General features: G+C 34.0%; 3 protein-coding genes across 6 annotated transcripts; all 3 read right to left on the minus strand.

Moving 5' to 3' along the window:
• Positions 1-114: 114 nt before the first annotated feature.
• Positions 115-2,903, minus strand: LOC109012694 (serine/threonine-protein phosphatase PP1-like). 4 transcript variants are annotated; one of them, XM_018994464.2, is made up of 6 exons: positions 2,724-2,903; positions 2,607-2,656; positions 2,273-2,498; positions 1,100-1,659; positions 728-934; positions 115-440 (listed from the first exon to the last, which is right to left on the minus strand). In XM_018994464.2, the coding sequence occupies exons 3-6, from the start codon at positions 2,466-2,468 to the stop codon at positions 417-419; spliced, it is 987 nt and encodes a 328-aa protein (XP_018850009.1). In that variant the 5' UTR covers positions 2,469-2,498; positions 2,607-2,656; positions 2,724-2,903; the 3' UTR covers positions 115-416. The 4 variants fall into 4 exon arrangements, with proteins under 4 accessions (XP_018850009.1, XP_018850007.1, XP_018850008.1 ...); XM_018994462.2 differs by lacking the exon at positions 2,607-2,656; XM_018994463.2 differs by having other exon boundaries at positions 2,607-2,903.
• Positions 2,904-5,100: 2,197 nt separating this feature from the next.
• LOC109012697 lies at positions 5,101-6,153 on the minus strand. The gene has a single exon (XM_018994476.2). The coding sequence runs from the start codon at positions 6,087-6,089 to the stop codon at positions 5,451-5,453; it is 639 nt and encodes a 212-aa protein (XP_018850021.1). The 5' UTR covers positions 6,090-6,153; the 3' UTR covers positions 5,101-5,450.
• Positions 6,154-8,394: 2,241 nt separating this feature from the next.
• Positions 8,395-10,898, minus strand: LOC108987468 (bidirectional sugar transporter SWEET17-like). The gene is made up of 6 exons (XM_018960394.2): positions 10,865-10,898; positions 10,681-10,717; positions 10,360-10,570; positions 10,079-10,240; positions 9,658-9,777; positions 8,395-8,673 (listed from the first exon to the last, which is right to left on the minus strand). Exons 1-6 carry the CDS (start codon positions 10,896-10,898, stop codon positions 8,494-8,496), a joined length of 744 nt encoding a protein of 247 aa, XP_018815939.1. The 3' UTR covers positions 8,395-8,493.
• Between the last annotated feature and the right edge of the window lie 2,220 nt (positions 10,899-13,118).

The following is a 13,118-nucleotide window of genomic DNA, read 5'->3' on the forward strand; positions in this document are numbered from 1 at the left end:
TTCAATGACAGAATCCAAAGGAAAAGTTCGATTAGAATTCATTCATGTAATCGGCCATTTTAATTTTTAAGAGGTGGTGATCAAAACAAATTACATCTACTACATATACAAAGATGCTCAACGAAAATCCAGGCATGCCGTTTGATACTTGAGTGCAAATACTCTTAGTTATAACGTACAATGAGTGTTCAAAGCAAAAATCTCTGCATCTGCACGGAAGAGAGTTATCAATTTACACTTCTTAAAATAATTTCCATCATATCATGAAGGTTAAGGCTTCTCTTTTGCAAAGCCTGTCGATTAACCAATAATTCAAACCCTAACATGAACTGAGCTTGCTGTATCTTTTAGTTGTATCTCCTATTTGAACAGAAGGAATCTCTGAACAATCAAATGATTCCAGCCTACTGGGGCTGTCAAACAAAGATGAGAAAAAGAAGCTAGCCAAAAGTACTTCAGGTAGATAACAAAGTTAAGTCGTGGTAAACATGAAAAAGAGCAAAAAATAAATAAAATAATAAAGAGAAATTATAGTTACAGTTGTGAGTGTGCAAGCGTCGGTCAATCATTTTGAAAAATGTGAATAAACACGGGACTCACATGAAAAGAAAATTAATTTTTTAATAGTAGAACCTATTTTTTTTTTCAAAGTGACTGCACGGTACTTGCGCACTCCACGACTGTATGTAGCATTACTAAAAAAGAATTAATGTGGTTGAGCACATACCTTTCCAAGTTTCATCCGGGATGTATTAGACCCGCTTGCTGATGCTAATTTACTCTCGAGTGGTTTTAATATTTCAAAAGAACACACTAAAGATTCATCAACACTTAATAGAGCACCGACATTGTCAAACTCTCCACCATAGTTTGGAGCTGAAAATATTGTGACTAATCTTCTTTTAGCGAAAAATTCATATCCATCCTCCACAACCTGCAATGAGTTCAAAAAAGTCTTAACATAGACAGGTTGAAAGAAGATCTAGCTCCTACCTAGCAGTTATTTCGCTGGAATGACCAGGATGCATGCTGCAAAAGGATGCTAGGAAGGCTTTTATTGCCTGTACATCAGGGCTTGCTCAAAATAAGATTGCTTTACCTGATGACCTCGGCAAATGAGATCAAGGTCATTCTCATCCAAAAATGCAGCAACCCTATCAGGTCCAAAAGTACATGAGACACCTCGATCACTCTCTGCCCAGCCCTCAACATTAGGATCGGGATCAGCCCAAAGCAGATCGCAGAGGAGACCACTATCCGGTACATCAGTAGGCCTGGGAAGTTCCTTTATTTGATCCAAATTTTGCAACTCCTGAGAGAGTCCTCCATGCATACAAAGTATCTTTCCATCAATGAGTGCAGCCACAGGCAAACAATTAAAGCAGTCGGTAAATAGTTTCCATAACCTAACATTGAACCTCCTTTTACACTCGTCATAAAATCCATAAATCCGATTGATCTTTGCATCTTCATGGTTTCCTCTCAACAGGAAGAAATTTTCAGGATATCTAATTTTGTAGGCTAGAAGCAGACATATCGTCTCCAAACTTTGCTTGCCTCGATCTACATAATCACCGAGAAAGAGGTAGTTTGCAGTAGGAGGGTAGCCACCGTATTCAAAAACCCGCAGTAGATCTCGGAATTGTCCATGTATGTCACCTGTAAGAGGCCTGCAATATTAGAACCAAGGATAACAAGGAAGATACCCCGTGCTTAATACGTAGAATGGGTTCTCCTTTGGGTTCAAGATCATAATCTACAGCAAGTGGCAATTTGTATAGAATTCAAATAGCATAAAACCAATGTCAAGCATGATTAAATTGGACACAAATAGCGTACCGATATGCTAATCAACATAGTAGAAACAAACGCAATACAATTTCTCTACCCTCAGAAAGCTTAACATTCATTTTAAGCTACCAACCTTTCAAGTCATTTCATCCACAATGCCTTAAGATAGTAAATTTATATAGCCACACATCCTTTAGTTCAACAGAAAGACCGAAAATTGCCGCACCTTGACATTAACAAAGTGTATGAATAAAAGCCCATATAATTAGATTCTTCAAGACAATTTATATAACCAACTTAATTACCAGAAACCTATAATTTATAACCGAAACTTTCATCGATAATCTCCTTTCAAGTATGTCCAAGATAATTTGTATTCATCCACGAACAGGCACAGTATGCATAACTTCTTGTAATTACATAATTCAAAATCATCATCACCATCTTCTGAGAGAGAGAGAGAGAGAGAGAGAGAGATGACCGCATATGCGAACGGGAGCACGAATCTCAAGGAGATTGGGCTGAGAGAGGAAGATTTGTCTGGCGTTGATGCAGAGTTGACGGAGCTCCCCTTCAGATAGCTGCACCTGCTTCCCTCCTTTCCCTTCCAGAAGCCTCCTTATTATATCATCCAGTCCCCCCTTACCCATCATCCCCTCCATTGTCATCATCATCATCCTCTCCTCCAAATCACACCCAAAAAGAGGCTAGAGAGAAAAATGTAAGTAGCTATCAAATTGGAGATAATATATCAAAAGCTTAAATTTTCTGGAGACAGCTGGGAGAAGAATGTAAACTCGATAATTGCCACGTACGAGGGATAGAAAGCAGAAGGAGGGCAGAGAGGAAACGGGTATATGACAAACTGAAAAAAATAAAACAAAATATCAACTTTCTTGATAGAGCAAGAAGAAAGAGAACGAAAAACTTACAAGTTGGAATGAGAGGAAGTTATCAAATGGAAAACTTGGAAAGAGAGAGAGAGAAAAAGGGGATAAATGAGAAGGGCATGTGCTAGATTTAACCGAAATGAATCCAAAAGCTATATTTTCAGCTAACAATTTAGACAGGCCGAAGAAGAAAGAGAGAGGGCTCAACGCTCTCAAATGCAAGACAGGAAAGGCTTTATGTTTGGATAAGGATAAATGATAAACTAGGCTACATTGGTACGTACGTACCAATCAAGAACAAAACAAAAGCCAACTCCAAGGAAGATACGTGTGGGTTTAACGTATCAAGAGGATTTTAAGAAGATTAGTAATTTAGTATTGGATTCTTTATTTTTATTTTTAAAATTTGATAAAAAGTATATATTTTTTATAAATTTAAAATCTCTTTATCTATAACTATATATTAGATTAATTATTAAATTTATCAAAATAATAATATAATATTATTTTATTAATAATAATATTTTTAATTTATTTTTTTCATATTTTATAATTACATTAATTATATATTAATTAATAATTTAATTTAATATTTAAATTATTATTATTCTAATTTAAATATATTATAGTTTAAAATTAAAAAATAATAACTTAAATAAATAAAATAATAATTATAAAATGTGAATAATGAATTTTCACGTACCATTTGTTTTATAGTTGACGTGCGAACGTTGTTATATATGCCTAACTCGTCGACGTGCCATGAAACATTTAAGACACTGTCTTGCAATATTCATGAAACTTCAATGCCTGATGGACACGAAAGCAACATAATATTTATATATATATATAATTGTAGAATTGACTTGATAGTTCAAAATTAATGTCATTTGACGATATTAAATTATTTTATCTAATCTTATCATTATAATTTTTTTAAATTCTTACATAAAATATAATAAATAATTTATTTTTTTTAAATCTCAAATTTCTATTCATATATATCGTTATTGAGTAATGTACATACAATTATGAAATATATAAGTTATTGTACAGTCATTTTAAAAAAGAATAAAGTCTATTATTAAAAAATTAATTTTTTTTATATAAATTTTAAATTATTTTTTTTTTCAAAATAATTATATGATGTTTACGTATTCACGATATCATTTCTCATCTATATTAGATGATTTTTTTTATCATTCATGCATCTTATGTATCTGAATAAGATGTGACCGTTAGATCACTGTTTCAACTGACCAAAAAATAAGTTTGTTTCCACAATTCTCGATTTCAAGCGTTGCCTCTACTTTTTATGTTACCTGTAATTCTAAAGTTGTCGCTGTGTTATGTTGCCTTGGTTACATAGTAAGATTGTCGGTATTTTTTTGGAACCCAGACATATGAGATAAAGCAAGTGCAAACAAAGGGAAATCGAGAGAGAGAAAATGTGCCTTATGTGACTATCGATCTACATAATTTTCGGTTCTCACAGTGTTACGTTGCCTTTATCCTTATATAATAATGCTAGACTTTCCTAAACTTTTAAACAAAAAATAAATCAATGCAAGTATGCAACTATTGGAGCCAGCTGAACCTGACCCTAGACAGTCACAGCATACGCACTCTATACAAGTCATAGATCAATGTTCTGTACTAAGAACCTAGCCGGGACAGTGGACCTTGTGAACCATACAGACGATGAAGATAATGGCTAAAACCTATGTATAAAACCCTTTGAATGCATGTTAACAAGACCTTTATATGTGTAACCAAGCTGATAAACACATGTAAGATCCATTCAGTGAATTTATGGTAAAAATAATGAATAAAAATTTCAAAAACCAAAAAGAAAAGTTTAAGCTGTTTCTGTCTTGTTTACGCAATTGATGACAGGTTTTGTAGCACCTGGACAACGATATGAAGATGTTTTCCTGTTTATGCTCAGAAGCCACTTTGTAAAGAAGTAAGCTAGTTTTCTGTGCATTTCGCATAACAGACTCAGTGCTTCAAATGTAGTATACCAGTGAACCTTTTATCTGCAAATTAAATTCTACCAACCAGAATCCTAACAGAGCTCCTAGATGATAGAAGCCGACGTAAATTGGGATCAATGGAAGCGATCATATTCAAGAATTTGACCGAACCGGAAAATTTTATACCTATCACCATCCTCTTTTATTCCCAATTTTCGCATACAAATTCAGGGAAAAAGAGGTGAAAGGAAAGAAAGATTTCCTTCTGAAGCTTTTATGTAGTCTATGCAATTTGTTTGTGATCAGAAGAAAATGATTTTCAATGGCTATAGTACGCAACACAAAACTACTGAAGCCAACCAACAGGTCATCAACAATAATCAGAAAATTGAACCGGTAAAATTTAGAATAAGCACAAATAATATTGAGTTGACAATATCACAGATTCCAAAATATTCAAGCACACCATCTGAAATGAATGCATTTGTTCTAAAGTTCTTTACTTGCCCATTTTCACAATTCAATCTCACCTCCTAATCAAAGTCGAATGGTTGGATTGAGGAAAACGGAGCGTAGGTTTTTGTTTTAATGGGTCCTAACTATCAAAGAAACATCAATCCAATCATTTTATGTATTTGCTCAACCATTAGAAGCAAGCCCAGTAGATTTTCATTCACATATCTAAAAGCATAGAAAGAAAAAAACTGCACGACTATGCAGTTGGAGATCCAATCAAGCTGCATTTTAAATGTCATGGCTCTTTTCCTCTCTCGGCTGACCGCAAGCAATTATTTCATTTGGCATAAGAAGAAACAATCGGGATTGATCTGACCTCCTCTAGTTGCCCATCATTGCAATTCAATCCGCAACCACACTGAGGGCACTCCTCAAAGTTATCAATAGGAAAATCAGCACCAGCTATCCCGACCGAGAATCCGAGACTATCCCCTTTCCTCTGTACCTCAACAATGTCAACCCAGAAGAAGAAGAGCTTCACACTAACGCCCTCCAAGCTCGAGAGCTTGCCTTGCGAAATATAACCTCTGATAGTTGATTTGTACTTCAACTGGTACGACCCTTCGAGCGAGAAGCTGCAGCTACCGCCCAAGTAGGCAGAAAATTCTCCCGTGGAGGGATCAAGATTATAGCCTCGCACACCTTTGGGGAGGATGCCAATAGGGAAGTTGTAGTCCTCAAGAACTTCATAGGCTGAGCTCTTGGTGGTTGTAGGGTTGGTTTCTGACGCTAAAGATGGTGAAATGAACAGAAGGAGGCATAGGATCGTTGGTGAAAGTATGTAACTTTCGGCGAAGAAGAAGAAGAAGCCCATCTTCTCTCTCTTTCCTTCTTTCTTGCTCTTTCGTGCTGTCTCTTCTCGATCTGTCTGTACTTCTATCAAAGAGGAAATGGAATTGAATGGTAGCTGGGCCATACATGGATACGGCCTCCATCAATAGCTACTTCTGTCCCCAAGGACGGCACCACCAACTAGCAAACTGTCCCTCCATTTCCTCATTTCAATTCAAACCAACCATTTCAGCTGAAAATATTTCAATTTAATCATCCTTCAAAACATTATATTATTTTTTCCCTAATCCACACACACATATATGTAACAAGCAAGTGGTGCGGAAGCTTAACAAACAAACACCCAACATATTTAATGCAGCATATAAAGAAAAATAAATAAAAAATGGGATATGAGAGAAGTTTGTATTTAAAATCCACTTCAACTCATATCATCTCATCATTATAATTTTATTAAATTCCTGTACAAAATATAATAAATAATTCAACTTTTTCAAATCTCAAAACAATTTTTTTAAATTCTCACATCAAATATAATAAATAATTCAACTTTTATTTAATTATTCACAAACTATTTCAACTCAACTCTAAATCTAAACCTCTTCATGCCTATTCTCACCAAGGGGAGGCCGTCATTTGCGATTTTTGAGCAATCCAACTTGTGGATTGTGTTAACATGGCCAAAAGTCATGACGGGAAGGAGTTTGCTACATATTGTTCTTTTGAATTTTGGTTAATTGAGAAATTCACTTCCTTAGATTGATAACTTTTTGTTAGGGGAAGTGAAAATAATAATGGATAGGATGCTATGAACGGTCCGAGTGAACAAAAACACTTGTGAGAAACTATGCCATTGCCTGGTCTCCACTTGTTGGTAGGATGAGCTTAATAGGAGTCAAATCTAGAAAATCTAACGTTGTTGAGCCTTGAGGAGGGTGTTAGAGTTCTGCTATATATAATTATTTTTGCATACTCATTTTGTACTTTACTGATATAACGGCTAGTGAGTGCAATGGGACGGTGAGTGTAGAGTTCTAAACACCGAAAGGTAGAAATTCAGCCATTTTCGAGCATTCGAATAAAAATCAAGAAAATTAAAAAAAAAATCCACTATCTTTCTAGAACAATTACCTTGATAGATCGGACCAAACCGGACCATTAGTTGTAAAATAGATCAAACATATAAAAAATCCAATAACTTTTAATGTGTATTTTAACTATTTTCGGTCCATCAATAAAAGCTCACAATATTTATACTTTTGAATATCAATTATTTATCTTTATTTAAACATTTGTACTTGAAAATAACTTAAAATTTTTTGAAAAAATTATCAAAACTATCCATATCCATCCATGAGAATTAGCAATCATGGTAACAAAGTTAAAAAAAAATAGAGAAAATGAAATTAAACAAACACAATATCACCCAAACTCCAAATACATATGATCAATAGTGATAGGTTAGATGAAAAATATATAATTTATATAACTACTATATAAAATAATATATATTAAAGATATTTTAAAAAACTATATATATACTTTGGTCGGTCGGGTCCAAAAACACTATACCCATGGATCGGACCGAAAGCCAAAATTCTAAGGTAATATGATCCGGACCGGTGGAATTTTCCAATCTAAACCGAATAACTTAAATTGTGTTTGGATGTTAAAGTGAGTTGAGTTGAGTTGAATTAAGATAATAAAATATTATTAGAATATTATTTTTTAATATTATTATTATTTTGAGATTTGAAAAAATTAAATTGTTTATTATATTTTGTGTTGGGATTTGAAAAAATTGTAATGATGAGTTGAGATGAGTTGAGGAACCAAACAACACCTAATATAGAGCTTCTCTCTAGCCAGTGGTCGCCGATGGTGGGAAACTTGGTGGGTTGATGCGTTGGGAGCTTTCGGTTGCGAGAACGTTTTCTTTTAAAACATTATATTCAAGTTAAAATTTCTTAGATTTTTTTATTAAATAATTACTGTCCCTTTTTTGGTAAATTAAACCCATGAATTAAAAAGTAAAATAATAAGGATTGTGACACTTTTCATTTAAACATTATTACCTAATTATTATAATTTTTTTAAATCTTAAAATAAAATATAAAAAATAATTTAATTTTTTTAAATCTTAAAATAAAAAATAATATTAAAAAATAATAATATAACAATATTTTAAAATTATGATATTTTTATTTAACTTTTTTTTATTTTTTAAAATTATATATATTTAATATATTTTATTGTTATTCACAAATCGTTTCATTTTAACTTGGGTGCTGTAGTTTCAGAGCAATTAGGCGACAACCTTCAGCCGAACCTCATTATTTGCAAAACCCAAAAGCTATAATCCACAGTATCACAGCCCAAATATTTGGGTAATTAGAAAAGTCTAATCTTCTGATCCAGCAATTGTACGAAATTTATTTATGTAAAGACTGAAGGCCTTTGTGAAATACCTTGTTATGGTTTATGAGAATTTAAGCACAAAAATTGAAACCTAAATGTTTCTTTTTCTTTCATATGGTAATATTTTCCTGCACACAAGTACTGCTAGAGGGAAGAAGGTGTTCGTGCTGGGACTCATGATCCTCCGAATCCTCAGGCATTTTCTTGGATGATGACTTGGGGTTCCTCATGTATATTGCATATAAAACCAGTTGGGCTGTTCCCAGAATAAATCCAGCCCCATTTGATACCTGCAACAACTCCCTCCATGATCAACTTGTTTCAACCACACTTTTTTCATCACAGTTTTACATTTTTTTTTTATCACAAAATGAATAACAAAAATATACTGCATGCAAACATGTTCCTGTCTCTTCAGATACACAGTTCACAAATCTAAGGATGTCACGCATATATACAGTAGTTATCCTGAATGGAGCAGCAATCATATGCAATTTGATCTAAGCCAGTGTCACCTCTACATTGTGTAGAAAAATTTTTAGACCCGTCTTTAGCTCTTGAGTCGATCCGACTCCATCGCTAATTAGGATTTATTATATAAATATATATATATATATTGTATAATTTTCGTACTGCTACCATATTGTCACACTGTATATTAAACTATCACATAAAATAAAATATTTTGTAACTCCGTGAATTATGCACGTTGTCGAACTAAGTAAATCATCATGTGTATCGTGTATGACTGATTTCATTTTTATTCAACTTTTTCTCCTATCATTCTTAACACATTGTGTCGAATTTTAAAAGTCAAAATGCATACTCTTTTAAAGCATCTATTCAATGTATAATGGCTTAAGATATGCTAACTTAGTTAAGTAGATCTGTAATATTATATTTAATAAATTTTGCTATAGATGCTTGCGTAGCATGCGGGTTTACTAGCTAGGATCTATTAGAAGAATCCGCTCTAGTGATGGAGCTAGCTAGCAATATATAATTAGGAGATGCATGGCGGTGGCATGGATTAAGCCTAAAGACTATGAGTCGATTCATTATCAAATTCATGCTTAATTGGTTTGAAATAATTTTCTAATTAATTATGTATAGATCTATAATAAATCCTAATCAAAAGATTTTACAACCCAATATATATATATATATATTTATATAGTATAATTTGATTTAAAAGATATTATATAATACGTATTTAAATCATGATCAACATCATGGTTTGAATAATTGAGCATGAGCTAGCGAGGAGAACTTACTCCGAGAAAGACATCCTTCACAAGGACGGCATAGAAGGTCCAAATCCCTCCATTCAAGAAAACGAAAAAGGAGAGAAGGAAAGGCATGTACTCCACGCTTTTCGTTGACACCACCCTTTTCTACACATTTCAATGCATGTAAAAAAATAAATAAATAATTACTGGAAATTAAAGCATTTATATATTTTGGTTATGGAGGGCTAATCCTTCCATCATTTTAGGGTTGCCCACATGATATATAATTAAATGAAAATAAATCCAACTCCACGAAATCCCTTTGACAAATTAATTAAGCAGAAAAAGACAATTAAATTAGAAGAAGATCAAGAAGACTAGAAGCTGCTAGCTAGCTAGATCACCATTAATGGCTTCTACGTACGCAGTACTTGATAGATATTGCTCGCTCGAGCTAAGCCCTTACCATGGCTGCCAGAGGTGAAGCGTACATAACTATATTCAAGCCTGCTGCCAAGAATCCTATGACATCGATCTTTGTATCTCCGTGCAACAAAAAACCAGTAATCAACATCACTCCTGCGAGGAATCCCACATTCAAAACCGCAACTAATGTTGCAGTCTTCGCCTGATTAAAAGAACATTAATAATTATAGCTAAGGAGGTTGATGATGATGATATTTCTGATCATGATGATAACAGACGTTAGGACGATGATGATTATGGTGGCCGGGAGCAACGACTTACCCTAATCCTTGGAGGTGCAAATACAAGGAACAAGGAAATGAAAACAATCTCCACAACAACACCAAAACTGTTGACAGTAGCCACAAGCAGGCTTCCAGGCTTTGTAACTCCATAGTAAGTCCATAATGATGAATTCAGTAATGTGCAAATGTAAGGAAAGCTCTCAAACTCCTCTGTTGTTCGATGCTTAACAATTCGACAAAATGTTCCTCTGCAAAAAATGACAATATTATTAAGTAATAATTGATCTCTGATCATCATTTGATGTGGAAATTAAAAAAGATGGATGTAATTTGGAGGAGCTTATATATAATAACTTACAAGGGAGAAAGAAAGAGTAGCACTGAGATGATGTTGCCTGTGAAAACCAAGTGATCAAAGAGATTATTGTTAGCTAGTTGCCTGCATGTTTGCAACCTGAATCGAGAATTACCTTGAATTAAACATGCCGGCCAGTACCGCTAAAAACACATGCATGTATGTGGAGAATGAAAGTGTTTATTACCTATAACTCCAACAAAGAAACTTAGAGTAGCCATGTTTACAGAAAAAGAAACGAAAAGAAAAGAAGAATTCTGAAAGAAAAAATGGGAAGTAATGGGAAGTACTGGCTGGCTAGCTAGAGGGACGTTTGCGTATGGTTTGAACAAAGAAGCTGCTTTTCTAAATTTGGGATTTCAATTTGAAGTACCTTCCTGATCAATGGTTTGAGTCATTCAACATCAAGCTGGTTATCGTTGTTTTTGTACGTACTAATTTAAGACACCTCTTACTTAATAATTATTACGCTCGCTAGCCCTTGTTAACTAATCATATATAAATATATATATATATATATATATATATATTTATATTGTGAGGGAGGTCGTTCCTAGTGTCAGATTGAACCACACGGGCCTAGCCCACGAGGCAACAATGGATTTTTGAGATAGCCTAGTAGTAGAGAATTGGTATGAAATGATAGGACGAGCCGGGCCCGAGGGGCGAGGTCAACCCAGAAATAAGTGATAATGTATCACACACGAAATGTGAACCGTTCAGTCAGAAGGCTCGACATCTCTACTGGCCAACAAGCCATATATGCAGGGACATGAATGGTCACTGCCCCAAGTTACCGACGATTGGGCTGGCATGAGGAGTGGGCGCACCAGATCAAGACCACCCGCATTTAATAAAGGACAAGGTGAACACACCACGACTTGGGGACAAATCCGTCGGAGTGCCATGATCAGGCATTGCAAGCCTATTGCATGGCAGGAAGCTAGTAGACAACACGACTTGAGTACAGTGTGACAGAGCCATGATCGATCCCGCAAGGGCCACCACCACTAGGTATATATATCCTTCAGGGATTTGGGGCTCTCAGATTTTTTTCCTTCTAAATTTTCTAAAAAAGGGTATTGACTTAAGCGTTGAAGGTGTTTCTTATCATCAGCCCTCACTTCTTGCGTTCTTGTAGGTCCCGAATGGAAGGAAACTATGGAGTTGCTCGAGTTGCGAAACACGACATTACCATATATGATTATGATCAGCATATTATCATATTTAATTTATGAATTGCTAGTTGCGAAGATGGGCAAGAGGGTGATGCTAGCTTGCTTGCCGGCTGTTCATCTTATCAATCTGAAATAAAAATGCCCATAGCTACCCAAACATTACCTTATAATATATATTATATAAGACATTAAAACTCAGTAAGAAAGATTTGGAGACCTTCCAAACACACACACACATTATATATATATATATATTTATTTAAAAGAAAAACAAACTATTATATATGGTTCAACTACAAAGTTTGGGCTTTGGATTGCCAATGGTTGGGTCTGTACTTCAAACTTTGACACCTATTATAAGAAATATAATTATTAATTTTTTAAGTTTTGACATTCACAATTTCATGAATTGCTATTAAGACAACTGTAAATATATACTACTCAGCATGAGCAGATGCAGGTGCATGCAGCCCGAGCACGTCTACAAATAACAGAATGGCTGAGTGGTCCCGTGTGGTCCCCAAAATCTGTTTCTGTAAATTCAAATGAAATTCCTTTAAATGTAATTTACATTTCATTGAAGCTCCTGTGTATAAATATGGCCCACGGGTCAATGTAAATAGGCAAGGAAGATATACAAAACTTTCATAGAATTCAGAATCCCACTGAGGAATTTTCTCAAGCAACTGTTGTCCTTTGATCCTTTCTTCTTTAATTGCTAATTCTGAATATTTCAAGCATAAAAAAGTTATTTATTTAAGTGATATATATATAATTCAATTTTTAATTAAAATTCGTGGATCATCTGGGAATTAATTTATAATTAATTAAGCAATTCTAGGCGCTATATATATATATATATGTGACTTCTGCTAGCTTGAAATTAAGCAATCTTTTTTGTTGAATGGCGCACTGATCATAAATTAGAATCATCATCATGCATGCGTAGTACTCGATCATATAAGCTAGATCGACCACACGTTTAGCTAACCAGTTTTTTTATTTTAAATTTTCTTTCTAATTAGTACGTAGTAGTAGTTAATTCAGGATAATAATATATTCAATATTATTGCAATGATATATTTCATATTTGTAACTTTATTTATTTTTATAACATGCATGCCCAACACATTTTATAAACATAACTAGTATTAATATAGTAAGCAGAGATGATCAATAATACACGTCAGACTTATAAATATAGCATAACTAATTTATTATATATATATATGACAAGAACCATATATACTATTAAAGTATTAA

This window comes from Juglans regia, chromosome 11 (genome assembly GCF_001411555.2).
Source record: "Juglans regia cultivar Chandler chromosome 11, Walnut 2.0, whole genome shotgun sequence".
Taxonomy (NCBI): Eukaryota; Viridiplantae; Streptophyta; class Magnoliopsida; order Fagales; family Juglandaceae; genus Juglans; species Juglans regia.

What these genes read in the sequence shown, in the direction of transcription:
- LOC109012694 (XM_018994462.2), bottom strand. Translation starts at nt 2,468, where the DNA reads ATGATGATGATGACAATGGAGGGGATGATGGGTAAGGGGGGACTGGAT. An exon ending in TCATTTGCCGAGGTCATCAG is followed by an intron (nt 935 to 1,099) that starts GTAAAGCAATCT and finishes AACTCATTGCAG; the next exon opens with GTTGTGGAGGATGGATATGA. An exon ending in CCCGGATGAAACTTGGAAAG is followed by an intron (nt 441 to 727) that starts GTATGTGCTCAA and finishes ACTTTTGGCTAG; the next exon opens with CTTCTTTTTCTCATCTTTGT.
- LOC109012697 (XM_018994476.2), bottom strand. Translation starts at nt 6,089, where the DNA reads ATGGCCCAGCTACCATTCAATTCCATTTCCTCTTTGATAGAAGTACAG.
- LOC108987468 (XM_018960394.2), bottom strand. Translation starts at nt 10,898, where the DNA reads ATGGCTACTCTAAGTTTCTTTGTTGGAGTTATAG. An exon ending in CTACTCTTTCTTTCTCCCTT is followed by an intron (nt 10,571 to 10,680) that starts GTAAGTTATTAT and finishes CATTTTTTGCAG; the next exon opens with AGGAACATTTTGTCGAATTG. An exon ending in TGAAGGATGTCTTTCTCGGA is followed by an intron (nt 8,674 to 9,657) that starts GTAAGTTCTCCT and finishes GAGTTGTTGCAG; the next exon opens with GTATCAAATGGGGCTGGATT.